This window comes from Rhinolophus sinicus, linkage group LG05, assembly GCF_036562045.2.
Source record: "Rhinolophus sinicus isolate RSC01 linkage group LG05, ASM3656204v1, whole genome shotgun sequence".
Classification (NCBI taxonomy): domain Eukaryota; kingdom Metazoa; phylum Chordata; class Mammalia; order Chiroptera; family Rhinolophidae; genus Rhinolophus; species Rhinolophus sinicus.
This window is the reverse complement of record NC_133755.1, coordinates 62,974,081-62,998,960: the sequence shown is the minus strand read 5'-3', so window position 1 is coordinate 62,998,960 and position 24,880 is coordinate 62,974,081. Positions and strand designations below refer to the sequence as shown.

Genomic DNA, 24,880 nt, shown 5'->3' with positions numbered 1-24,880 from the left:
TATAGTACTGAGTATATTCCTGAAAGAATGGCTTTGACTAGGAACCAATGAAAACTGAGCACTCCACTTCAAGTTTTATATACTCAATAATTGGAAGAATAGTCATAAATTAGATTGTGGCTCTGTACATTTCTAAGTTTGTTTCTCTTCCATTCTCCAAACATTTCCAGGGCCAAGCCAAGACGACAGCAGCCTCGTCTCAGTGGGGTTTCATGACCAAACTAAATGTGTCTCCCAGTTGGAGCAAGAGGAGCCATGGATAATAGAGGTAGAGTTCTTAGTCCAGAGCCTTCCAGCATTATTCACGGTGGCCAAGACATGGAAATAACCTGAGTGTCCTTCGATGGATGGTTGGATAAAGAAGATGTTCACATGAAAAAGTCTGGGGAGGCCGGAACATCCCAGACCAACAGTGCAGGCAACTTACATTAATCAAAAACAAAACACTGATTAAGGAGAGAAATGTAGAAAAGCATTTAATGTGGGTATGCATCCTGTCGGTTCAAGACAAATTCATACCATAATGTAGTCTTTCCTCTGAACCTTTGTGTCATGAAGCTGGCACAGTGGGCAAGAGAAGTATTCTTGGAAGCCATTCCTCTATTGGCTAAGTAGCCACAACTTAACCAGACTTTGAAATGATCGCAACTCAATAAATATATCACTCTAAACCCTAACAAAATGTATTCCCAATTCAATCTCACCTTAGCCAGCTCCCCAAAATGTCTTTGGTCACTTGAATAACATTCAACACAAAAAGAAGTGTGGTTGAGAGTTGGAATGGGGAAAATAGCTGCCTTAACAGATTTTAACTAAAATATTTTACTTTTGCACATTTTATGAAGACACATAATTATGTGATTGTATTGCTAGGATCCTGGACAGGTCCTTAAAAGAGACCCATGCAAATTAGAGGCCCTAAAACTTAAGTTTCATCTTCATGGTAAACAATCTTAGGTGTATCTGTATCCATGATGAGTTTCTATATAAATGCCAATGTTTAAGACAAACATTTGTATACAGTAAAAAATTATTACTTATATGGTCCATAATGAACTAATACAGTAAGTTTTTCCTCAAGCTGTGGATCAGATCACTTTATATTCTTGTTCATTTCCAGATGAAGCGATGGAAGTGCTTAGGATCACGATGCATGAAAAATACGGAAGTGTGAACCCTAAAATCACCCCAGGGTAACAATGAGAACCTGATAGGAACTGAGATCTACTGAGGACCCAGCAGCACTTGCTCAGCTTTCGCTCCCTTCATTGTCTGAGGGACAATTCTTTGGAATGTCTGATCAGCTTCCTGAACAATGTTAGTTGAACAAATAATTCTGTTTCCTTTTGTTCCACATTGCCCTCAACATATTTTGCTGGATTTTCCAAAGCAGTAAGCAATAAATCAGTCAAATTTGGGCTGACTTCAGAAGAACACGTGGGACTCTGAATTGTGTGACTGCTGTGTTCCCAAGCCTTTTACCCAGGGTTGGGCTCTTCTATCTTCCCATGGTGTTGGCAGGCAGTGCCTGTAGTCTCTGGCCATTCCTTTATCAACAGGTCTTGAGAAAACAATCTAAAAAGTGTTGGCAAAAGCCTAGTGATATTTCCCAGCTAGTCGGTAGACTTCATGTCTCATACTTTGATAACAGAAGTTGTCATCTAAAATAAAAAACAAAGGTCTAGAAACAGCAGTCTTCGTTAAGAGATAGTAAGAATGGGCCTCAGAGCTACAGAAGATGAGATCTTGATCCTTTAAGCAGGTTATAAAATCTTCCCACATGGTTTTAGTTCTGTTGGGTGGGGCAGCCATCTGACAAGTGTTAATGACAGCCAGCAAGAAGTATTCTAAGTACTTCAACAGTTCCTGATGAAGCAATTTCCATTGGGGTGGCAATGACCATGCGTTGGCCTCCTTGAGGAACACATCCACATGACGTCATCGTAAACTACGCATGATGCTGACGGTCCAGCCCTGCTACTGCCAGAGTCCTGAGCGAGGGTCTGCTCGAAGGATGATTTTCCTGCTCTGGGCAGACCACAGAGGACGCAGGGTCCTAGCTTCCGCAACTCCTAGTCGGCTTCTCTGGTGTCCTTACTGTTCATGGTGCCCCGGGAGACCTAAGGAGGCTGGGAACATTGTCTCTGGAGTGTTTTGTGTTTCTTCAGATAAATACCCACAGTGGGATTACGGGATCCTACTTTGTCTCTTGTTACAGACTTTGTTTTAACGTCTATTTTGTCAGATATAAACATTGCTACCCCAGCTTTTTGTTGTTGTTGTTATTCTTATTTGCATGAAATATCTTTTTCCATCCCTGTTTCTTTCAGTCTATATGTACCTTTTCATCTGAAGTGAGTCTCTTGTGGCAGCATACGAATGGGTCTTCTTTTAGTCTCCATTCAGCCACCTTATTTCTTCGGATTGGAGCATTTAATCCATTTACATTGAAAGTAATTGTTGATAGATATGTAGTTACTGCCATTTTATTTTTCATATTTTTAAAAGATTTTTATTAAAATATAGCTAACATACAACATTAGTTTCAAGTGTACACCATAGTTATTCAACATCGCCATGATAAGTCCAGCAACAATTGGACACCTTACCATGCTATCACATTATTGACTATATTTCTTATACTGTACATTACACCCCTATGACTTGTTTGTTTTATGCCTGGAAATTTGAACCTTTTATTCCCCTTCACCTTTTTCCCTCCTTTTAAAATTTTTAAATTACAGTTGACATTTAATATTATTTTATATTAATTTCAGGTGTACAGCATGGTGGTTAGACATTTATATAATTTAAGAAGTAATCGACCTGACTAGTCTAGCACTCACCTGGCACTATACATAGTTATTACCATATCATTGACTATATTCACTATGATTTACTTTACATCCCCATGGCTAATTTGTAGCTACCAATTTGTACTTCTTAATCTACTTCTTAATCCCTTCACCTTTCTCATCTACCCACTCCAATCTCCCTCCCATGTGGCAACCATCAGAATGTTCTCTGTATCTATGAGTTTGTTTTTGTTTTATTTGTTTATTTTGTTCTTTAGATTCCACATATAAGCGAAATTACATTGCATCTGTCTTTCTATGTCTAACATACTCCATTCAGCAAAATACCCTCCAAGTCCATCCATGCTGCCACAGATGGCAAGAATGAATTCCCTTCCATGGCTGAGCAATATTCCATACCACCTCTTTATCCATTCATCGGTCAATGGACACCCAGGTTGCCTTCACATCTTGACTATTGTAAACAATGCTGCAATGAACATATGGCTGCACACATCCCCTCGAAGTAGCAGTGTTGGGTTTCTTCAGATAAATACCCAGAAGTGGGATTACTGGGTCCTTGTTATAGCCTTGTTTTAGCCTTCACTTGTTATAACCTTTGTTTTAAAGTCTATTTTGTCTGATATAAGTATTGTTACCGCAGCTTTTTGTTGTTGTTTCCATTCTCCCGAAATAGCTTTTCCCATCCCATTACTTTCACTGTGTGTGTCTGTCGATCTGAAGTGAATCTTTTGTAGGCAGCATATGTAAGGGTCTTGTTTTCTTATTCATTCAGCCACCTATCTTTTTATTGGAGCATTTAATCTATTTACATTAAAAGTAATTATTGACTGGTATGTAGTTATTGGTATTTTATTCATATTTTTTATCCTTTTCTTCTTATACTTCTTTTAAAATAAGTCCCTTTGACATTTCTTGTAATACTGGTTTGGTGGTGATGAACTCATTTAGCTTCTTCTTGTCTGGGAAGCTCTTCATCTGTCCTTTGATTCTAAATGATAGCTTTGCTGGGTAGAGTAATCTTGGTTGTAGGTTCCTGCTTTTCATCACTGAATATTTCCTGCCAATCCCTTCTGGCCTGAAAAGTTTCTGTTGAGAAATCAGCTGACGGTCTTACGGGAACTCCATTGTACATACCTAACTTGTTTTCTCTTGCTGTTTTTAAGATTCCCTTTGTCTTTAACCTTTGGTATTTTAATTATGATATTTCTTGGTGTGGGTGTCTTTGGGTTCATCTTGTTTGGGACATTCTGTGTTTCCTGAGCTTGTATGTCTATTTCCTTCACCAGCTTAGGGAAGTTTTCTGTCATTAATTTTTAAATAGTGAAATAATTCTTTGCTCTTTATTTTCTCCTTCTGATACCCTTTTGATGTGAATATTGTTACACTTCATGTTGTCCCAGAGGCCTCTTAAAATATTCTCATTTTGGGCAGATTCATTTTTCTTTTTGCTGTTCTGATTGGGTGTTCTGTGCTACCTTGTCTTCCAAATCACTGATTCCATCTCCAATTCATCTAATCTACTGTTGATTCCCTCTAATGTATTTTTCATTTCTGACTGGTTCGTTTTTATGTTTTTCTACCTCCATTTTTATTTTTCCCATCTGTTTGCTGAAGTTCTCACTGAGATCACTGAGCATTCTTATAACAAGTGCTTTAAACTCTGCATCTGATAGATAGCTTGTCTCCATTTTAGTTTAGTTCTTTTTCTGGAGTTATTCTGATCTTTCATTTGGGAAATGTTTCTTTGTTTCCTCATTTTGGCTGCCTCCCTGTTTTTTGTTTGTTTGTTTGTTTGTTTGTTTGTTTGTTTTTTATGTATTAGGTAGAGCTACTATGTCTCCTGATCTTGGTAGAGTGGCCTTATGTAGTAGGTGTCCTGGGGGCCTCAGTGTTACAGTCTCCTTGGTCACCTGAGCTGGGTGGTCCCTTGTGCGGGTTTTGTGAGCCCTATTGTTATAGTTAAACCTTGATTGCTGTTTGCATGTCAATGGAAGAGATTGACCTTCAGGCTGACTAACTGTGAGGACTGGTTATGACTACAGCAGAGGAACTGTTGTGCATGGATTGACACTACAGAGCATGATTTACTTTAGCAGGGTTGTGATGCCTGCTGAGTGTGCCTTTGGGTGTGTTGTTTGTGGAGGTCGTTAAGTGGTGCTCTGGTGTGGTCTGAAGTTGGCCTCTTACGAGGCTTTGGTGCAGGCTAATTTCAGCCGCTGCCTGTGCCCAGCCCAGGGCCACTTGGTATGAGCTACAAAGTGATTTGCAGATGATTGCCATTTGTGCTGGGTGTGGAGGTGCCTGGGAGAGGCTAAGCTATGAACTGAGGCTGGCTGCCACTAGTGTCAGGCTTGGGGCTGCATAGCAAGAGGTATGGGGCATGCTGAGGCCAGATGCTGCTTATTTGGGGTTTGTGAACCTTTGAGAGATTTTAGGAAAGTCTGTGGCATGAGCCAAGACAGGCCGTTTATTTCGAAAAACCATTGGAAGCAGCTTGGGTGGACCCACAAGTTGAGTGGGTTATGGTCTCAGGGAATCACCAGAGCCAGGCAAACACTGTTAGCCACTTTGATGGAAATTCAGATATGGCACTCACCTGTGTGTGCAGGCTGTGTGCAGGGGAGGGCTCAACAAAAGAACAATGGCTTCTGCCAGCACTTCTGTCTGGAACAAAGCTGCCCCTCCAGCCCTCACCCTGAAGCCAGGCAATTCAGACTCTCCCTGCAAGTTTGAGGTCCCTTTTGAGCACTGCCCCAGCACTGGAGCAGAGAAAGTGAGTCTGTCAGCAAGTAAGTTTATGTACGGTCCACTTAAGAGGAATTCCTGGGACTCCAGCATCTCTGCGTCACGCTCACCTACAATCTGCTGGATTTCACAGCCAGAAGTTATGGGTGCTTCTCTTCCTGGTTCTGGAGTCTTGGACTGGGGACCTGGTATGGGGCTGGAACCCCTCGCTCCTCGAGGGGTACCTCCACAGCCAAGATAGCCTTCCTATTTTTTTTTTTTCTTAAAGCTTTGGAGCTCTTCGCTTTTTTTTTTTTTTTTTTTTTTTAAAGATTTTATTGGGGAAGGGGAACAGGACTTTACTGAGGAACAGTGTGTACTTCCAGGACTTTTTCCAAGTCAAGTTGTTGTCCTTTCAATCTTAGTTGTGGAGGGCACAGTTCAGCTCCAGGTACAGCTACCATTGTTAGTTGCAGGGGGTGCAGCCCACCATCCCTTGTGGGAGTCGAACCAGCAACCTTGTGGTTGAGAGCCTGCACTCTAATGAACTGAGCCATCCGGGAGCTCAGCAGCAGCTCAGCTCAGGGTGCCGTGTTCAATCTTAGTTGCAGCGGGCGCGGCCCACCATCCTGTATGGGACTCAAGGAGCTGAACCAGCAACCTTGTGTTTGAGAGCCCACTGGCCCTTGTGGGAATCGAATAGGCAGCCTTCGGCATTAGGAGCATGGAGCTCTACCCACCTGAGCCACCAGGCCGACCGGCCTTCCTATTTTTTAATCACTGCATGTAGATGTGTGACCAGCCCCTGTGGCCTCTCTGCCCCTCCTACCAGTCTTGACATACTTCTTCTGTATATCCTTAGTTAAAGGACTTCTGTTCAGCGATACTCCATGAGATTCTCAGTGATGCTTGTTCTGCAGTATAGTCATAATTCTGAGGTGGTCATAAGAGGAGACAAGCCAGTGTTTACTTTGCTACCTTGACCCAAAGCTCTTATCTTCTTAATATGCAAAAAAATTAATCAATAAGAAAAAGACATAAGAAAACATAGTTACCCAGAACTACTATGCTTCACATAGCACATTATAAAAATGTTTTCTAATTTTTAAAATTAGCTTTACTGAAGTATAATTTACATTCAACAAAATTCTCCAATTTTAAGTATAATGTTTTGTGAGTTTTGACAAATGTATATGGTTGGTAATTACCATCACTATCAGGATATGGAATTTTTCTCTCATCCAAAAAGTTCCCTCATACCTTTTTGCAGTCATTTCTCTTCTCCCATTCCTTGAATCTGGGAAACACTTTCTATCACTATGAAGCAGCTAGAATTTGTAAAGCAAAACATTTTGTCATGTCTAGAATTTCATGTAAATGGAATTATACAGTATAAGTGTTTTGTGTCTGGGTTCTTACACTTAGCATAATGCTTTTGAGATTTACCCCTTTTGTTGCAATTATCAGTAATTTGTTCCTTTTTATTGCTGTGTAATATTACATTGAATGGATATGCTGTTGTGCCCCCTTATCCTCAGGGGATACATTTCAAAGCCCCCAGTGGATGCCTAAAACCATGGATAGTACTGAACTCTATATATAATTTTTTTCCCTATACATACATAACTTTTCACTTAGAGGAAACACTTGATGGCTTCTCTTTGATGTATCCAAATTGCCAGCATCACTACTCTTGCACTTTATGGCCATTATTAAGTATAATTAGGGTTAGTTGAACACAAGCATTGTGATACTAGGGCAGTCAATCTGATAACTGAGGTGGCTACTAAGTGGCTAATGGGTGGGTAGTGTAGACGCCTGGATATGCTGGACAAAGGTATGAGTCATGACCCTGATGGGATGAAGTGGGTCAGCTGGAGATTCATTATGCGACTCAGGATGGCACACAATTTAAAAGTTATAAATTATTTATTTCTGGAATTTTCCAGTTAATATTTTTGGACCAACGTTGACTGCAGGTAACTGAAGCTATGTAAAATGAAACCTTGGATAAGGGGGAGCTATTTTATCACAATTTGGTTATCCATTCACCACTTGATGAACATTTTTTTTTCTTTCAGTTTTTGGCCATTATAAATAAAGCTGATATGAACAAGTCTTTATATGGACATGTGTATTCATTTCTCTTGGCTGAATATCTAAACAATGGAATTTCTAAATCACATGTAAGTATATATTTAGCTGCCAAACCACTTTTCCAAGATGGTTGTACCATTTTACATGCCCTCCAGCAGTGTATGAGAGTTCCAGTTGCTCAACATCCTTATCAGAACTGGGTATGGTCAGTCTTTCTAATTTTAGCCATTCTTATAGATGTGTAGTGGTATCATTGTCATTTAAAGTTGTATTTCTCAGCAATGTCGAACACCTTTAAATGTATCATTTTCTTTCTTTCTTTTTTTTTTTTTTTTTTTTTGCATTTGTCTATTTTTGGTGAAATGTCTGTTCAAATATTATATATTTTAAGGTCTTTGTCTGCTAATTCCATTATTGCTTTCATTTCTTGGTCTGTTTCTATTGATTGACTTTTCCCTGCTTATGAGTCATTTTCTTTTCACGGCTGATAATTTCTGTTTGCATGTTGGACATTGTAAATTTTACTTTATTGAGTATTGGATTTTGTTGTTTTTCTTTAAATAATGTTGATCTGTTTATTTCCCCCTCAATCACAGTTACTTAGGTAAGTTTAAGCCTTTTGAGTCTTGCTTTTAACCTGTGTTAAGGCAGGCCCAGATCAGTTTCTAGTCTATAGCTAATTTTGTCCCAACACTGAGCCTGCTTTTGAGGACTCTGTCCAATGCTTCGTATATAAAGAGGTCTCTCTGTTTTGGCTTATGTGAAGACAAAATATTCTCAGGCCTATGTGAACTCCGGGAAATATTTGGCATACTGCTTTGTGGTGGTTCTATCCTTGACCTCCTGGAATTTCACCCATCATGCTCTGAACAGTATTCAACTAAAGACTTTAGGGGCTCCCTCTGCAGATCTCTGGATCTCTCTCTCTCTCTCTCTCTCTCTCTCTCTCTCTCTCTCTCTCTTCCTCTCTGATATTCTGCTCCACAAATTCTAGCTGCTTCAGTTTTCCTGAGTTCTTATCTCTGTCTCCTCAACTCTGTAAGATTGCTTTGTTTGGTTTCCCTCTCCTGCAATGATACCTGGAAACTGCTTTGAGACAGTATCGCGAGCAATTGTAGGCCTAACATCATTTATCATTTGTTTCCCTTTTCATAGCTATCACAATCCCATTCTGCCTATTGACCAATGTTTGAAAACAATTGCTGGATGTATAATATTTTTTCTGTTTTTCTAGTTGTTTACAAGGGGCGAAGGCGAGGGATGCGGGGGGGAACAATTCCCATGGCAGCTAATTCTTCATGGATGAAATTGGAAGTCTCTTTTTCTTATTTTCAACTTTAAAAATCCTAGGGGAAAATTTTGGCCCAGTTTATGTCCAGTGATCACTCATGAGCCAATCAAGGTAGTAAAGAAAATCAAGGTAGTGAGAAAACGACACTTTCTAAGATTGGAGTGTGGGAAGTATCATTCCCCAATGCAAAATGGACAAGACTTCCCAGAAGAAAGGGGAATGGGTGCAGGGCAAAAACAGATAATAAGCATCCACTATAACAGCAGTTTGGGTGAAAAAGAACTTAAAGTGAACCAGCTGATAGGGCTATAAAAATCCCATTGTCTAAAAGGGATTCATGTATCTATGTTTTTCAGGGTCAAGAACAAACTGGAGGGGTCTAGAATGGAGAGATATAATATGTGTAACAGTTACACTGAAAGATAAAATGAACTAAAAAAGCAAATTTCTTCTCTCTCCATTCTTTCCCCTCCTCTGACCATTGAAGTTTGCTCAGTGGAATAAAATTTTTTCCAAACCCTGAGTGACATCTGGGGTTGGTCCCACTAGTTTTCTGGTCCTCTTCAGATAATAGAAAGACCTCCAGACATTTTAATCCCTTGAATACTTTCATTTCATTGATTAAAATGTCTAGTTCTGTGCAAGAGTCAAACCTGAGAATTCCATTTGTAGGAATAGGGGACGTGCTGCAGGAAAGAAACAGCATGTGGAGAGCTTCTCTATTTTTCCACCCAGAAGACCTCTTTGGACCACAATATTCCATTCCCCTAGATTGTTAACAGCATTTTCTGACCTCTCCAGGAGTGGGGGATGGGAGGGAAGAGGGGAGGTCTCTGGAAGGTCCTATGTATTTGGTAATATCCTGATCTGCCTGGTAGGTATTACAAGCTTCTCCAGTGGGATATGATTTTAACCATTTTACCTTAGGTAAGGTATGGTGAGGCTAGGCCAGGTCAAGAGAGAGAAACCGGAAAGTTTTACAGTTTTGTTACACTTACAGTTCCCTGGACAGGACACTGCATTCCATGCAGGCCATTTGGGGTAAACACTGGGGTGGGTGACAAGGCAGAAGGCAAGAGGGTAACTGTGGTTTCTGCAGGAAGGAAAGGGCAAGGCAGGACAAGCAGGTTTAGGATTGGCTAGTCTGAGTAACTTCAGTGGGCTCTAGGGCATGCGGTCTGTCCTTGGTTGTCTGGTACCTGGACCTGGGGTGATTAGGGCAGGTGTACAGTGGGCTGGATTTGAGAGCCTGATAAGAAAGGTGGTTGGGGGAGTGGACTTAACTGACTGCCTAAGAAGGGGAATTGACCCGCCTCTAGCCAGGGCCTCAAAACTGGGTCAAGACGGCATTTTGAAAAAATGATATTACAGGTGTTTTATGTGTTCTTCGGAGACTCCTGATCATAGAGATTGTCTCATCTGCAGTCCCCTTATTGTGGGCAAGGTCTTTCTTCTCTCTCTCTCTCTCTCTCTCTCTCTCTCTCTCTCTCTCACACACACACACACACACACACACACACACACTGAGGCACACTCTACTGATACATTTCCAGCCCCTTTTTGCCAAGGTCTGAGGTCTTCTTGCCTCTGCTGGGAAACAGTCTTGGGCAGGGTTCCTTCAAAGAACGCTTCGAGTTAGCTCTCTCCTGTGTCTCTCACATCTGACACTGAATTATACATGAGATGAACATCAGCAAAAGAGAATAGTGCTCTGAGAGAGCACCATAGAGGGAGTTGAGGAAGGCAGCAGCAGAGTCGAGAAGCAGGGGATGAAGATTTTCCAAGCATAAGGGAATAACATACAAGGTCAGGTCTGGACACAGGTTAAGTCCAAAATGCCTGAAGTGAAAAGAGCAAGAGAGATATTTGGAGAATGGTGGTGGCAATGAGCTTGTAGGCAGGGACCAGATTATGTAGGGACGCTTTGACATTTTCATTAGGGGAGACACATGCCCAGACTTGTTTCTTATGCAATTAAAGCCTTGTGGGGGACAGATTGGAGGGGTCAGGTCTGGACACAGGTTAAGTCCCTTATAAGGCTAAAGCTGTATCTGAGTGAGGGATGACTGAATCTCAACTCAAACAGGTAGACAGATTCCCAAGGTCCAGGTCCAGGCCTCAGTTTCCCCACCATAACATGAGGGTGGGGCGACATCGGTCTCTGCCCTGCCAACTGGGCCACCACAAGGTTCCACTTGAGCAGCTGGTGCCTCAGTGAGCGCTGAGGAACCGCCCGAATTCAGTGGCGGGCGGGGGCGAGCCGGGCAGGGCGGGTCCCGCTGGTGCCCGAGCCGCTCACCGCCCAATCGCCGCGGGCCCACCGAGTCCCGGGGGCTGGGGCAGCCGCCGCCGCCGCTGCCGCCGCAACGTGCCGCGGCTGCGCCGACGCGCGAGCGCCAGGCATCGCGGCGGGTGCGCTCAGTCTGGCGGCGGCGGCCGTGCGCGAACGGACGTCCCTGGGGCGCTGCAGCCGCCCCGCCGCCCCGCCGCCCGCAGCCTCCCGGCCGCACGGGCAGCACCGCCCGCCCGCCCGCCCGCCATGGTGTCATGGATCATCTCCAGGCTGGTAGTGTAAGTGGCCTTCTTCCCCGCGTCCCTTCCTTCCCGTCCTTCTCCGCCCCGGCCCCGGGGCTGCGCCCGCCCCCCTGCGCTGCGGCTATTAATACCCGGCGGCCTCTAATTTTAGTAGGTACAGTAGCTGCTGAGGTCGCCGGCAAGCGGGCGGCGCAGGACGCGGCTATTGCCCTGCGGGGCCCGGCCGGGGATCGGGGCACCGGCGGGCGGGGCCGCCAGGGCTGGGGCGCACGGCCTCCCCGGGTCGCTCGTCTCGCCGCACCCTGCCGCTTTGTTCCCCGGGTTGGTGGGATTTGCGGAGGCCACGAATGGGCGCGCCGCAGTGACGAGCGACTCTCTCCTTTGGGAGACATGCTGGCTGGGGTCGCCTGTCACCGTGCCCCGCCGGCCGTCACGCTTTTGTCAGGCGAAAATGACAGACAGAGCTCAGACGAGCCTGCGGCGCTGCCTGGAGGGGTCAGCGCGGAGAAGGGTGGAGAGATGGAGGCGGGGCTCCCAGTGGGGTTGAAAACACACTCCTTTTTAGGTTTCTCAAATTGACAGCGGTAACGACAAGTGCCCCAGGTCTGATTCTTTTGGCGGGGGGTTTGAGGGAAAGATAGGAGCAGCCATCTCCTGGAATTCACTGGAAATTTCCAATTGACAGGTAGCCACCTGGATGGTGGCAATGACACCTCCCAGGCCTTGCAGGAGAGCACAGAGTCATCTGGGGTGAGGCCTGGGTGAAGTCATTGGGGGTGGGTGTCGGGGGCGTTTTTCTCTGTCGAGCTCCAGAACTGAATAGACATTTGAAGAGCTCCTTCCCTCGTGGATTTATTTATTCCCCTTTGGAGATAGACGTGGCCGTTCCAGTTCTTTCCCTAACCATTCTCGCCCGAGTCGGGATAGATTCTGACACCTGTTCGGGAGAGCTGGGCTTCCGATTGGTCTGGGGAATGGAGGCTAGAGGTGTGCCTCAGGTTTTTTCTTTGTCTGAGAAAGAGGGGCTCCGGACTCCAGTTGATCGTGCACCATCACTCCCTGCGTTTTGAAACATCTCCCATCTCCTACAGCTCTTTACTGATTTTTCAGAGAAGCAGTCAGTGGCAGCCTTTTCTGAAGTGGTTCTCAGCGTTGTCTCCTGGCCACCATTTAGGGCTTTCCTGCCCAAGCCAGAGTGTGTGTGCCTCTCAGCCCCCAAGTCTTCCATTCCGTGCAGGCCTCTCCACAGCTGTTGCTGACTGCTGGGGGTTTGTGCTGTACCTCGAGGTGGCATGTTAAATATTTAGAAGATTTCTGAGGGTAGAGCTGGCATGAATAATACAGGGAAGAAGCTGGCACGCCTTGCCCCACCTCATCCCTGACCAAAGCCTGTCTTGCCTTCAGGGTGGTATTTTCTTTCCTGAAGTAGTGCTATGATTTTCATATTTGCTAGTGGCTTCTGGGGAGGGGAGGGGAGAGGAAGGGGCCCTCAGGTGGGGCCAGAGGGTTTAAGGTGGCCTGTTGGTCTGGCTGGAGGACCCACTCTCTATAGATAGTGCTGGGGCTGGGGCCGGGGAGTGAGATCTTCTGGTCTAGGTCCATGTGACCATTTTTAATTTTATTCATACATACACCCCCAACTGTACAAGGCAGTTGGGGGGGATTGGATAGGAGAGGCATATATTGGGGGGGGGGGGGGTCTCAGGGACTTGCTTTGACTTCGTAAAACAGCCACACTTCCCAGAAGTGAAGTTCAGAGAACTTAAATGACCATGAGAATTGCCCCTCAGGTCAGCTCAGGACTCTCTCAAAGGAGAATTTGTGGGATTTGGGGTTGTTATTCCCACTGTCAACTCCAAAAGGTTTTAGATACCTCCTGTCTCCCCCAGTCCCTAGTTCTCCATAGCAACCTAACTTGGAAGTGTCAGTTGGGAATTATGAAAACCACTTTAATAAGTAGTATGTATTTCATGTAAGTAATACCTGTTCATTATAGAAAAATTAGAAAATATAGGTAAATAGACTGAAAACCATCCACTCTATTACCGCAGAGACAGCTAATGACAATTTTGAGAGGTCTATTCTTCAAAATGTTTTCCCTATGCATATATGCACATATGTTTTATATTTACAATTGAAGGAAATGATCAACTCAGCCCAAATTTCCACATACCTCTTAGCAAGTTTGGAGTCAGAAAACGGTTCAAATCCCAGTTCTGCCTCTTGCCAAAAAATTGCAGTTCAGGAGAGCCTAGTTCACAGGCTGGTTTACCTCCTGTTACTGTTGCAGAGATTTCAATGACACATGATGCATAAATTGCAAGGCCCACGAAGAGAATTAAATCAATGATGATTCCTTCTTCTGTCCTCTCAGGTACCTGAGAGGGTATAAGAGTTCTGGAAGGGACTCTCAGACTTCATCTACTCCGGTGGTTTTCAAACTGGTTTCCTTGAGGGCCACCTAGCTCTGGACTCCCCAGCCCTGATTCAGCACAAGCAGCTCCCCTTTTGTTTGTTTTCATTGTTGGGGTTCTTGATAAAATATCATTTACAAAATATCTGGGTTTTACTCCTAATAAAAACCACTGCTCAGGTCCTCCGCTCTCACCTGTAAAACTATAAAGGAAATGTGCTTTGCCCAAGGACACGAGGGGAGCAGGTGAAGAAAACAACCTCTGGATTTTGGGTCCAATACCCTTTACACTTCTGCCTGGCCTTCACAGTGGTCCTAAATTGATCTTTGTCAAGCTCCCAAGACCTCTGGTATAACGTCCTATGATTTTTGTCCACAAGTCCCACTTACTGTAAATAGTCTTGTCATGGTTTTGTAAGCCTCTGTCACATCAAAGAACATTTAAGGAAGGCCTATCGCTGTGTTCTGAGGATGGTCTGAGGAGTATCTTCCTTCTAACCAGAGACCTCAAGAAAAGCTGACAGTATCTAGGGACAGCCAGCTTGTGGATGTCTGGGTTGCCACTGGCTGTGAGTGTTTTTAAGGCAGTGATCGTGGCTTATTTACTTCTCCAACCCTTTGCCCCCTCTCAAGGCTCTTTTTTGAAGTACCTGGTACCTGAGAGCATGCAGTGAAGGTTGGTTATGTTGAAGGAGATCAGAGGTCCTGGGGTAAGCAGGGAGGCTGGCCAGCGTTATCCTCGGGAGATGGAGGTCAGTGACCCTCAGGACAGACTTGTGCCCATTGGGTAAAGACCTCGTAGTAAAGACCAATTTGAGATGTTACTTTCTTGCCAGCTGTCTTCCTCCTAACTCTGTCCGCTCAGCCTAGGAAGAATTAAGGAAGAGCTACTGAGTGCAGTCGCAAGGTTGGCCTTGTTAGAACCTGGTTGATACCTGCATGGAACATGGGAGCTCATTTAGGGCTCGCGTGCGGGCCTCCTTTAAAATACTTGTTTTTCTTTACAAACAACTTAAAACCCAGGCAGGAATGAATTTCAACTGGGGAGAGTATGTTCGTGGGTGCTGGAGTGGCACATAACGGTTTCTTCATACCTTCTTGGGAGAATGCTCTGCTATAAAGCATTTATTCCAAGGAGCAGGTGTTGCTTTATTGTCTCTGGACAGAATTTGGCCAAGGCCCAGAATGTTAGATTCAGAGCGTCCCATCACTGACGGGATCAGTGACCAAAACTCCAACTCCCTGTATGGGGAAGAAGCGAGTCCTACTTCAACAGATTTTCTTAGTAACTGACAGCAATGCAGAAAAAAACCTTATTGCATCCATATTGTATATCGTTTGTAGAATGTTAGTGTTTAGAAAGTACAGTCTGATATTAAAAACAGAATTTTAGTTTGGTGGCTGAAGATCTGGCTAAGTGCTAGGGCTGTGATTGGAGCGTGAAGTCTGTGTGCCCTGGGTCAGTGATGCACAGGTAAAGGGGACTGGAAGGAATGTGGCTTTTCTTCAAGGTGTTCCCCAACTGTTGCAACACAAATGCGGGGGGGGGGAGGGGAAGCAAGAAAGAAAAGACCATAAATTCTTAAACATGAGCTTGCCATTCTTTGGGGCCTGCTTTTAAACCGTGGAATGCAGAAAACGATCCTGTGAATGCAGGGTTCCCGTGGGTTGGGGAGTTACTTCCTGGCACTGTGGTGCAGTGCAGGATAGGAGCTGGTAAATGTTTCAGTCGGATTGTGAGAGGAAAGGTGTTGGGCTGGGAGTCAGCATACTCAGGTTCTAGCCCCAGCGCTGGTCTGACCCAACGTCAGAGTCCTAAGGGCTCTCACCCGCCCTAGCGAGCAGCTTCCTGTCTATGAGACCTGGGTGTTGACCAGCTTTACCTTGAAGGTCTTAATAGTTTCAAGAGCCATTGCTCCCATAGGCCCCTTCCTATCCCCCACCTCCTGAGCTGGCCCCAGCGCACCATGTTTATTTATCATAAACAGGAGGAGTATCCTCAAGGAAGTGAAAAACACTAGCTTGGATTTCGCTGCTGTTCTGCTACCCTGTTCTTTGTTTATCAATCCTGCCCGCCTGCTGGGAAGTAGCTTTGGTGCACTTCTTCCTGCTGTGTCTTATTTGAAGGTTAGGTGACAAGGAAGGGACTCACCTGGTTATTACTGGCTCAGTCCTCCCCTTCCTGCTGAAGTGAGAGCTGTCTTCTCTGGGGTGTGTATTATTTGGGGGAAGGAAGAGCACTGAGAAAAATGAGAGAAAGGGGAGTCAGGCCCACTGTAGCCACCTAGTGAGGCTTTCATTTTGTGTGTTGTGTAGGTGTGTTGTGTGTGTATATTTTCCAAGGGGGCTCAAGAGGCAGTGGGTGATGGGGGTGGGGGAGACTTGGCCATGCAGTAGTCACTGTCACTATGTATGATACCTTTGGAATTTCACTGCCAAGGATGAGCCACACACATGCCCAACCGGTTACCAGGATTCTTGGTGTCTGTGGAAATTTTTCTGAGAATGAGCAGGAGCTAAGGGGGTTTGCATTTGGGCTTTGAGGATGTTTTCCTTTTACTCCTGGGCCTTGGGAAGGCCCTGATGGATTGGAAGAGGGATAGTTACATGCCTATTGTTCATTCTGGACTTGCACGTCTCATCTCTCTTTACACAGAAGCATTGTTTTCCCTTTGGGTTTTTTTCAGTCACACCCAGGGTCTTTCCTGGGATTATAGAGAAAAAGGAAATGCTAGGGGTGCCAAAAAAATGTATACACATGACTTGTATTCATCTTTTGTTATGGGTATATCTTGCATATGACAATTTTAATACAGTTTTTTCCTTTCTTAAAATGTGTATATATGTATTTTTGGCACCCTCTGTGTAGATAAAGGACCAAATATTGGGCACACAATAAGGGTGTCTGAAGAAATCTTGACGGGTCATCTGACATAGGCCTTTCAGCACGGCATGCGCCCCCAGGCCAGGGATGGCAAGTGAGTTTCATCTCTCATGATGAAGAGGAGGCTGCCAGGGCACAGTCTTGAGGAGGAATGGGAAGCTGGGTTGGGCCCCGTAGGGAAGGAGTTCTGTGGTGATTTATGTGGGGAAGATGGTAATAGGGCCACACACGTTGGTTCAGTATTTGCTCTCCCAGACTTAGCCCACTCCTGGTCAGAAAAGGTCTTCCACTGTCAGAGTTTTCCGTACTTCCCTAAATTAGTTAGCAGGGAGCAACATCCTTCACCTGAGTTCACATCCGCTCCTGACATCCGCCCCCACCAGGCCTTGTCAGTCACCTGGCAGTTCTAGGCCAAAGGTGCCTCCTTGCTGCCAGGTTCGGGAGCTGTCCAGCCTGGTGGCTCTCTCGTCTGCCTCTTTTCTCTTGGGACAATCACGCACATACCACATTTTCCCTTTTTCTCTTGCCTTGCACCAGTCACAGCTCAGTTACATCCTCCCTTGGCCTTCTCTGCATGGTACTGCATTCACATCCTTTCTACTTCCTTGTCGTGGTCTGCAGAGGGCACTTTGGACTTCAAAACGAGTTTCCCATCCCCTTCTGGTAACGTACCCTATCCTACCTCCTGCCACTAAGCCAAAGAAGTGGGCATGTGACCCAGATCTAGCCACACATTTCCCTGGGCACAGAGATTGGTCCAGAGGTGGATATGTGACCCAAACTGAGCCACTAGATCTTTCCCCAGGGTTTCTTGATTAGAAGCTGGGAGAGGATAGCCTTGCCTACGGAGCCCAGAGCTGGAAAGATCTGAAGGTGGGGCTGCTGGTGGCCAAACCCCTCGCACATGGAGAAGGCCTGGATACAAAAGGGATGAATATGGCAAAGCACAGGTGAATAGAGATGAGACATGGGCAGAGAAAGAAGGAAACTGGCATGAGTCTTGGCCCTAATTCCTGCCTCTTTTCCTTTGATTCCTTGAGCTATTCCATACCCTAGAAGGAAAGCTTTGAATAGTGCTTGTATTATTAAGTATGTATTGTAGTGGTGAGGATGGCTGAGTGTATGCTTCAGTAACAACTCTCAAACCCCAGCGGCTAAAGACAACAAAGGTTTATTTCTTGCTTTATTCTGCCTGTTCACTGTGGACTGGCAGAGACACTCTGCTCATAATCGTTAGAGTCCCAGGCTGACTGAGTCTCCTTTGTCTTAGGGTGCTGTCATCATCACATAAGGCACCAGGATTTACTGTGGTAGGGAAAGAAAAATGGAGAATCATGCACTGTCTCCTATGTGCCTCTAACCAGAAGTGACATGTGTCACTTCTGCTCATATTTCCTTGGCCAAAGAGTCGTATGGCCAAGGCTGAATTAAAGTGGGTGGAGAATTACAGTTTTACTATTACAAATGTCTGTGAACAGCCCCAGTGACCACCATATATGTTGAATGAATGAATCCTAAACAGCTTTGCAAACCTCTACATGTCCTTTTTCTGGTAAAGGTGGTGTGAGATGGGATTTTTTTTTTCCTCTTGCAACTTGGGAGAGTCTAGCACACTCCTTTACCCCTTTACATCAGAAAAATATCTCACTACCCTTTGACCCCTTTTCTTTATTCTGTTTGTGAGTTTTAAAAGGCGGTCTTCATTTTGAGGAGAGATTAGCAGCTGTAAAGAACCGGTGCTATTCCATGGTGAAGCCCTTGAAGATGCCTTATAATTTTCATTATGCTCTAAATGTTTATCTCCATCTGTCTTCCTCCATGAAACCTCCCTTGGGTCCCCTAACTGAAGAAGTTCTGTCCTCTGTGTCCCCAGAGTGGCATAATCACTTTGTACCTTGTGTTAAGATGGTTTGTGCATTTAACTCCCCTTAAGGACCGCAGATCTGTTTCTTTGTCTCCCTCACCATTCTTCATATGTAGTCGGTGCCCAGTGAGTACATATTGGATCATGAATGAGTCAAGACCTCGCTACCCAAAGACTGGTCTGTGTTCCAGCAACATTGGCCTCACCAGGAGATAGTCAGGTATACAGAGTCCCAGTCCCCACCCGTGACCTAGTGAATCTGCATTTTAACAAGATCCTTGTGAAGCTTGAGAAGTGCAGGGTGAGGTACCATCACCATCCCTGTGAAATGAAAAGAAATACTCTTGCCTGAGTTTCCCATTATTGGCTGTAGAACCAGTCCCATATCATCCATTTGTGCTGGACTGTGGGTCATCCTTTTGGTTCTGAGAGGTTCCAACCCTGAATTTTTATGAGTTCTGAATGGCATCATCGGGCTCCCCGAAACCATTGTCCAACCAAGAGCCTGTCACAAATGAGCTGCCTTAGTGTGATCTGTCTAAAATTTAATTTTGCCTCAATTGGGGTTTAGACTGTCAGGGCAAAGCCTGTTAGACAGAATATTGAGTGGAGAGGGTCATGGTACTTAAAGGAGAGTGGACTGCAACCCGCCTTGAGAAAGAAGCATGGTAAAATAGTCAGCTGATGGCTGGGGACTCACAGTAGATGTACAGAAACATAGAAGGACTTTTTCTCATGAGCATGTGAGGCTGAGAATCGCTGGTCCCCATGTGCCTGTCCCTCCTGAGGAAATCTCAGGATTCAGCAAAATCTTTATCCTCTTCAGGGCAGGTCCTGTATGCTGTGGAATCCAGTCTTACCAAGGAGTCCTCCCAGCTAGACCTTTAAAATCCTCCCCATCTAACCGACTCCCACCTCCACTGACACCACCCTGTTCCAACCTAAAGTAACTGCTCTCTGGACCATTTCAAAACCCTGCCTGCTTCTACTCCTGCCCCTCCAGTGAGTTGTTTAAATGTGAGATAGATCATATCTTTCACCTGCTATTTAAAAACTGTCCAAAGACCTCATGTCACACTAAGAATAAAGTTCAGACTCCTTACTATTCTCAACAAGACTGGGCAAGGCCTGCCCCCGCCCTCTGCCCCTGCCCTCTGCCCTCTGCCCTCTGCCCCTGCCCTGACCTCACCTTTACTGCTCTCCCCTTCCTCACTCAGCAACATCATCCTCATTGTGCCTGGAAGGTGACACATTTGCTGTTGCCTCTGCCTGGAAACTGGATCATCCATGGCCCTCCTCCTCTTTCCATGTTGGTCTCCGCTCACATGTCATCTTTTCAGGAGAGGCCTTTTCTGACCACCTTCTCCAAAATACACCCCCCCCACTCTATCCTCTTACTCCCTGAAATTATGCTTTTCATTCATTTGCTTACTTGTTTATGGTCTATCTCTCCACTAGAGTTTACTCTTCATGATTCTTGAGGCTTTATCCTGTGCACAGCTGTTTTCCTGGTGCCTAGAGCAGTGCTAAGTTCATAGTAGGTGTTTAAAAAATATTTGTTGAGTAAGTGATGCCTTAGTATTCCCATTAGCATTAGAAGATCCTTATTTTTTTACTTCTCAGACATAAAGTGCTTCATTTTTGAGGGCTGCATTCATATCTCTTACGCCATGATCTACATTAGATGTCACTCATGAGTTAGGCAGACTATCATGGGTGAGAATTCTGTACTTGTTAATTGGTTAAAGGAGTCGGTGAATCTCGATTTACTTTTGATTTTTACCTAGTTCTTTAACCAATTAACAAGAAGATCCTTTTTAAACACCAGGTTTGTAGAAACTTGATTTGTGACCTCGGCAATTAACCCAACCTCCCTAAGCGTCAGTTTTCTCATCTGTAAATTGAAAGAGTGATTTCTACTTTTGACAATATTGAAAACTAAATGGTCTGAAAGCCCTCCCATAATAAAACTAGATTTCAAATCTTCTAAAAATTATGGGTGAAATATAACAGTGACCCCCTTAAAATGTATAGTTGAGCTTTTAAGTATAAGGGAATTTGCCAGGAGACAAAACAGAGATGGAATCATTTTGCAAGGCTGTAAACCAGTATTGTAGAAGCTAACAGACTGCCCTGAATTTCAGCTAAAACAACAGCCATTTTGTTATCACCTCCTCTGGTTCTGTGGGTCTGGAATTTGGACGGGACACAGGACACAAAACTCATCTCTGCTCCATGATGTCTTGGTCTCAACTGGAATGAGGCAAATGGTAGTGGTAGCCTGGGTATCTCTTTCTTTTCATGTATTCCAGGGATTCTCCATATGGTCTTTCCATGTGATTTCCCCAGCATGGAGGCCCCAGGACAGTCAAATTTCTTACGTGGAGGCTCAGGGCTCCAAGAGTGAGTGTCCAAGAAGCATCAGTAGAAACTGCAAGACTTTTTATGACCTGGCCTCAGAAGTCCTAGGATGACACGTCTGCTGCATTCTATTGACCAAGCAAGTCACTAAGGCCATCCTAGATTTGAGAGGAGTTGGATTAGATCCCTTCTCTCAGTGGGAGGGGTAGCAAATAATTTGCAGCCATCTTTAGTATACCAAGCTGCAGGATCAGCCCAGCGTGGTTTTAATGTCTACATAGAGAAAGGAGAGGCCTTGGGCCTGTGGAAGTAATAAGTCAGAGCTGAACGTTTACCTAAAGTTGAGATTTCAAGGGCTATTCCACATTGTAGTCCTGAATAGAAGGCTAGAAAAGGGAGAAGTCTTCCCTGGGAATTTGAAACCATCCACGGACCTGTCCCATATGGGTTTGGAGTCTGAGTACCTCCAGCTGAGAGATTAACATAAAAATTTGTTTTGGGCCAGTGTTACTCCTGGGGCACCTGGCAGAAATTACTCCAATCTCTCTCAAAGATCTCAATACATAGCATATGAAATTAGCCCCAAAGAACATGAATTTACATTCCAAAATTACAAAACACGTGAGGTAACAACCCCCATACACAGGAGATAACAAACACCGCAGGCAGGAGGATTAGCCCTCCAGAAATGACTAAAAAATAAAAAAATCAATATCAATATCGATACATATAACTTGTATGAAATAATTATTACTCAGACCTCAGAATAAGTCTTTTTAAAATGAAAAAGTAAGTAAAAGAAAAAAATGAAAATATAAGAAAACAGCAGATCCTGGGGTGGAGTTGGGGAAAGGAATGGGGCCATTAGAAAAAGAAGCAATTCTAGAAGTAAAAAAGTATTGAAATGAAAACCCCAATGCATAGTTTAAAATGATGAGCGATTGAACGCTGAGGGGGTGATGTTTCCCACGCTACATCTTGGAGCTAGAAGGGATCTTAGTGATCTCAGGGCATTGTTCAATAGACACGGAAGAAAGACCAGAGAGAGTCATCAAAGTGACTGGCCGGATTGGCTAGGCCAAGACTTGAGGCCGGGTCTGCAATTTCTGAAAATGTTTAGATGTGGAAGTAAGAGGAGGTTTGTTTTAATGTGGTTAGATGGTTGGACTAAGACCAGTGGGTGACTCAAAGACAAATTTTGGGCTTGACAGAAGGAAAAGGTTTCCAGTAGTTGGTGCTCATGTGAGGCCATGAGCTCCTGGCTTCAAAACCTAAGGCCTTCCAACTCTGAGACTCATGATTTTTATGTTTTCCCTTAATAGTGGTGAGGAAGAGAGGTAAGAGTTATTGGAAAGATTCTCTTTTTCAGTGGCTAGGCCTTCTATCCCTGTTCAAGATCAATTGATTCATTCATTGACTCACTGCCCATTTATTGTCCATTTGTTTTATGCAGGCAGTACACTGGGCACTAGGGACATAAAGCTGAATGAGTTGCAGTTTCATCTTTGAGAACCTCATGAGGTCACATAGCTAGTCAGTGGGAAACTTGGACTTGAATTCAAGGTCCTGCCTGCCTGGCCATTGCTCTTTCCGATGGGTGGATATTTTGTGGGTGTGTGTGAATGCCTTTTCTGGCGTTGGTTGGAAGTTGTAGGGAGGAGCCCTTTCAGCAGGGGAAGCGATGCACTGACATATGAAGGGATTAGATGACTGCTACATGTCTCCGCCTGGGGGACACTGGGCATCCAATGCTGGGAGAAAACAGAAGGCAAAGGAGAGGGTGTCCTGAGTGGAAATGTGGGACAAAGAGATGAGTGAGCTTGAACATCCTTACCCGTTAGCTGACTATTGCTGCTGTAAGAGATAAACACAAATTTGGTGGCTTAAAACAATGGAAATGTAGGAGAGTGGAGGAGAGTCATCGGTCGGTTGGCAGAAAAGCGGACAGCAGGTCGCACGTCCTGTGAACCCAGCCTCCAGTGAGACCATAGTGGTATGACTTCCCTACCTATGGCTCCGTGGGTGTTCCTTTTGAGCCTGGCCACATCCTGCGTTCTTATATGGGGCACGGGACCAGAGACCCTGCAGGCCGCCCCGCACGACACCTGTGTTCTTGTGCAGGGAGCGGGAGCTGAGATCCCGCAGGCCTCCCTGCATGACAAATGGCGCAGCGAGCAGGGTATGGTGTCGGCTGAAACTCTCCGGAATATACTGGAGCAGTTTACACATATAAAAGCTTAGTTTCGTAAGCAGGGTACGGTGCCAGCCAAAACCTACCGAAGCATGGTGGAGCGGTTTGTTCGTGTGAGAGCCCAGCTTCGGGAGGCCCATGAGGAGCAACACCGGGAACGGGAGGCGCGGTCTGCCTGGGAGACTCAAGCCTCCAGCTGGCACACCACCTTCTTGGGCATAGAAGGCGGTGTCCTCCTTTTGTTGATCTGCTGCGGCCTTAAGCTCCGAGGGTTGTGGACATCTTCCACGGAGGACTCCACCCACTCAGACACCTGGCACGGTGAGCAAGATTCCGACCAGGTAGGAATGGCGTCTGACTCTGGGCAGGAGGACGTGTGGCCCCCACACAGTATATGGTGTTCGGTGGCCACTGTTCTCAGGAGTTGGACCCCCAAGGAGGTGTGGGAGGACATGGACGGCTCTCCAGCCAGCGTGGAGAGCGCCCTACAGGCTCTGGCTGAGCGGTTGCCGGAGGAGGAGAAGGCTACAGCCGGCTGCGTGGGCTGGATGTTCCTCACGGCCTTGAGTCTCAACACGGAAAATGCGCTTAATGAAATGGCCCAGGTGCCGGACCAGGTGTCCCGGTTGGAAGCGCTGGAAGCTCGGGTCCGCCTGTTAGAAGAGGGGCCCCACAGTTGAGACTCTGAAGGAGAGTAGAGGAGCAGAGTGGAGGAGAGGAGAGGAGAGTGGAGGAGAGTCTTCGGTCGGTTGGCAGAAAAGCGGACAGCAGGTCGCACGTCCTGTGAACCCAGCCTCCAGTGAAACCATAGTGGTATGACTTCCCTACCTATGGCTCCGTGGGTGTTCCTTTTGGGCCTGACCACATCCTGCGTTCTTATATGGGGAACGGGACCAGAGACCCCGCAGGCCGCCCCGCACGACACCTGTGTTCTTGTTCAGGGAGCGGGATCTGAGAGCCCGCATGACTCCCCGCACGACACTAGGTAATCTCCCCATCTCAAAATCCTTCAATTAATCACATCTGCAAGTCCTTTTTTGCCATGTAAAGTAACATTTCTAGGTTCCAGGAATTAGGACCCGAATATCTTTGGGGCCACTGTTCAGCCTACCAAACCCACAGCTGCTGGCCCTACTGCCACCAAGCTGAGGGGAGTTCATCTAAGAACAGCCTAAGGAAGAACACTGCTGTTCTTAACATTGTATTTTGTCTCCATTTCTGGATTCTCCTTGATTTGTAAAAATTGAGTTTGTCAAAATTATTGATTGTAGATGGTTATTGGCTACAATCCAGTGCCAACAGGAATCTCCAATTTGGGGTGGAGGGAAGAGTAAACTTTATTCAGTGCAAACAGCTCGATTGTGGTACAGCACGGCTGTGAGAATAGTACCGCTGCGGAACAGCTCAATAATGTTACAGCTCAATTATGAAGCAGCACAGCTATGGAACAGGATGGTTGTGAGGAGGCCCTGGAGCCAGGCAGCTCTGCTCTGCTCTGCTCCAGTCTGCTTCGCTCCCCTCTGTTCTGGTCCAGCGAGACGTCTTCAGCATTTCAGCTCCAGCCAGGCAAATACAGTCTGCTCTCTTCAATGGAAAGGGAAAGTGTGCTCCTCCAGCCAGAGGGGAGCTGACTTATATAGACAGATAGATGTTCCCACTCCTGGTCCCTGGTTGGTTCATCTTCATGCAAAGGAGGACTCC

At 45.4% G+C, this 24,880-nt stretch overlaps 1 protein-coding gene and 1 pseudogene across 3 annotated transcripts in view; one reads left to right on the top strand and one right to left on the bottom strand.

The window, feature by feature from the left end:
• Positions 1–1,224: 1,224 nt before the first annotated feature.
• Positions 1,225–11,086, bottom strand: LOC109456755 (L-seryl-tRNA(Sec) kinase; annotated as a pseudogene).
• Positions 11,087–11,162: 76 nt separating this feature from the next.
• The window catches only part of REEP1 (receptor accessory protein 1), a 124,651-nt gene continuing 110,933 nt past the window's right edge, over positions 11,163–24,880 (top strand). For 2 of the 3 annotated variants that reach the window (XM_074332291.1, XM_074332288.1), the window contains exon 1: positions 11,242–11,502. In XM_074332291.1, coding sequence (XP_074188392.1) covers positions 11,471–11,502 — 32 coding nt within the window. In that variant the 5' untranslated portion in view covers positions 11,242–11,470. Of the gene's footprint in view, positions 11,503–24,880 lie in introns of all 3 variants that reach the window. The other variant, XM_074332290.1, reaches the window with a different exon arrangement.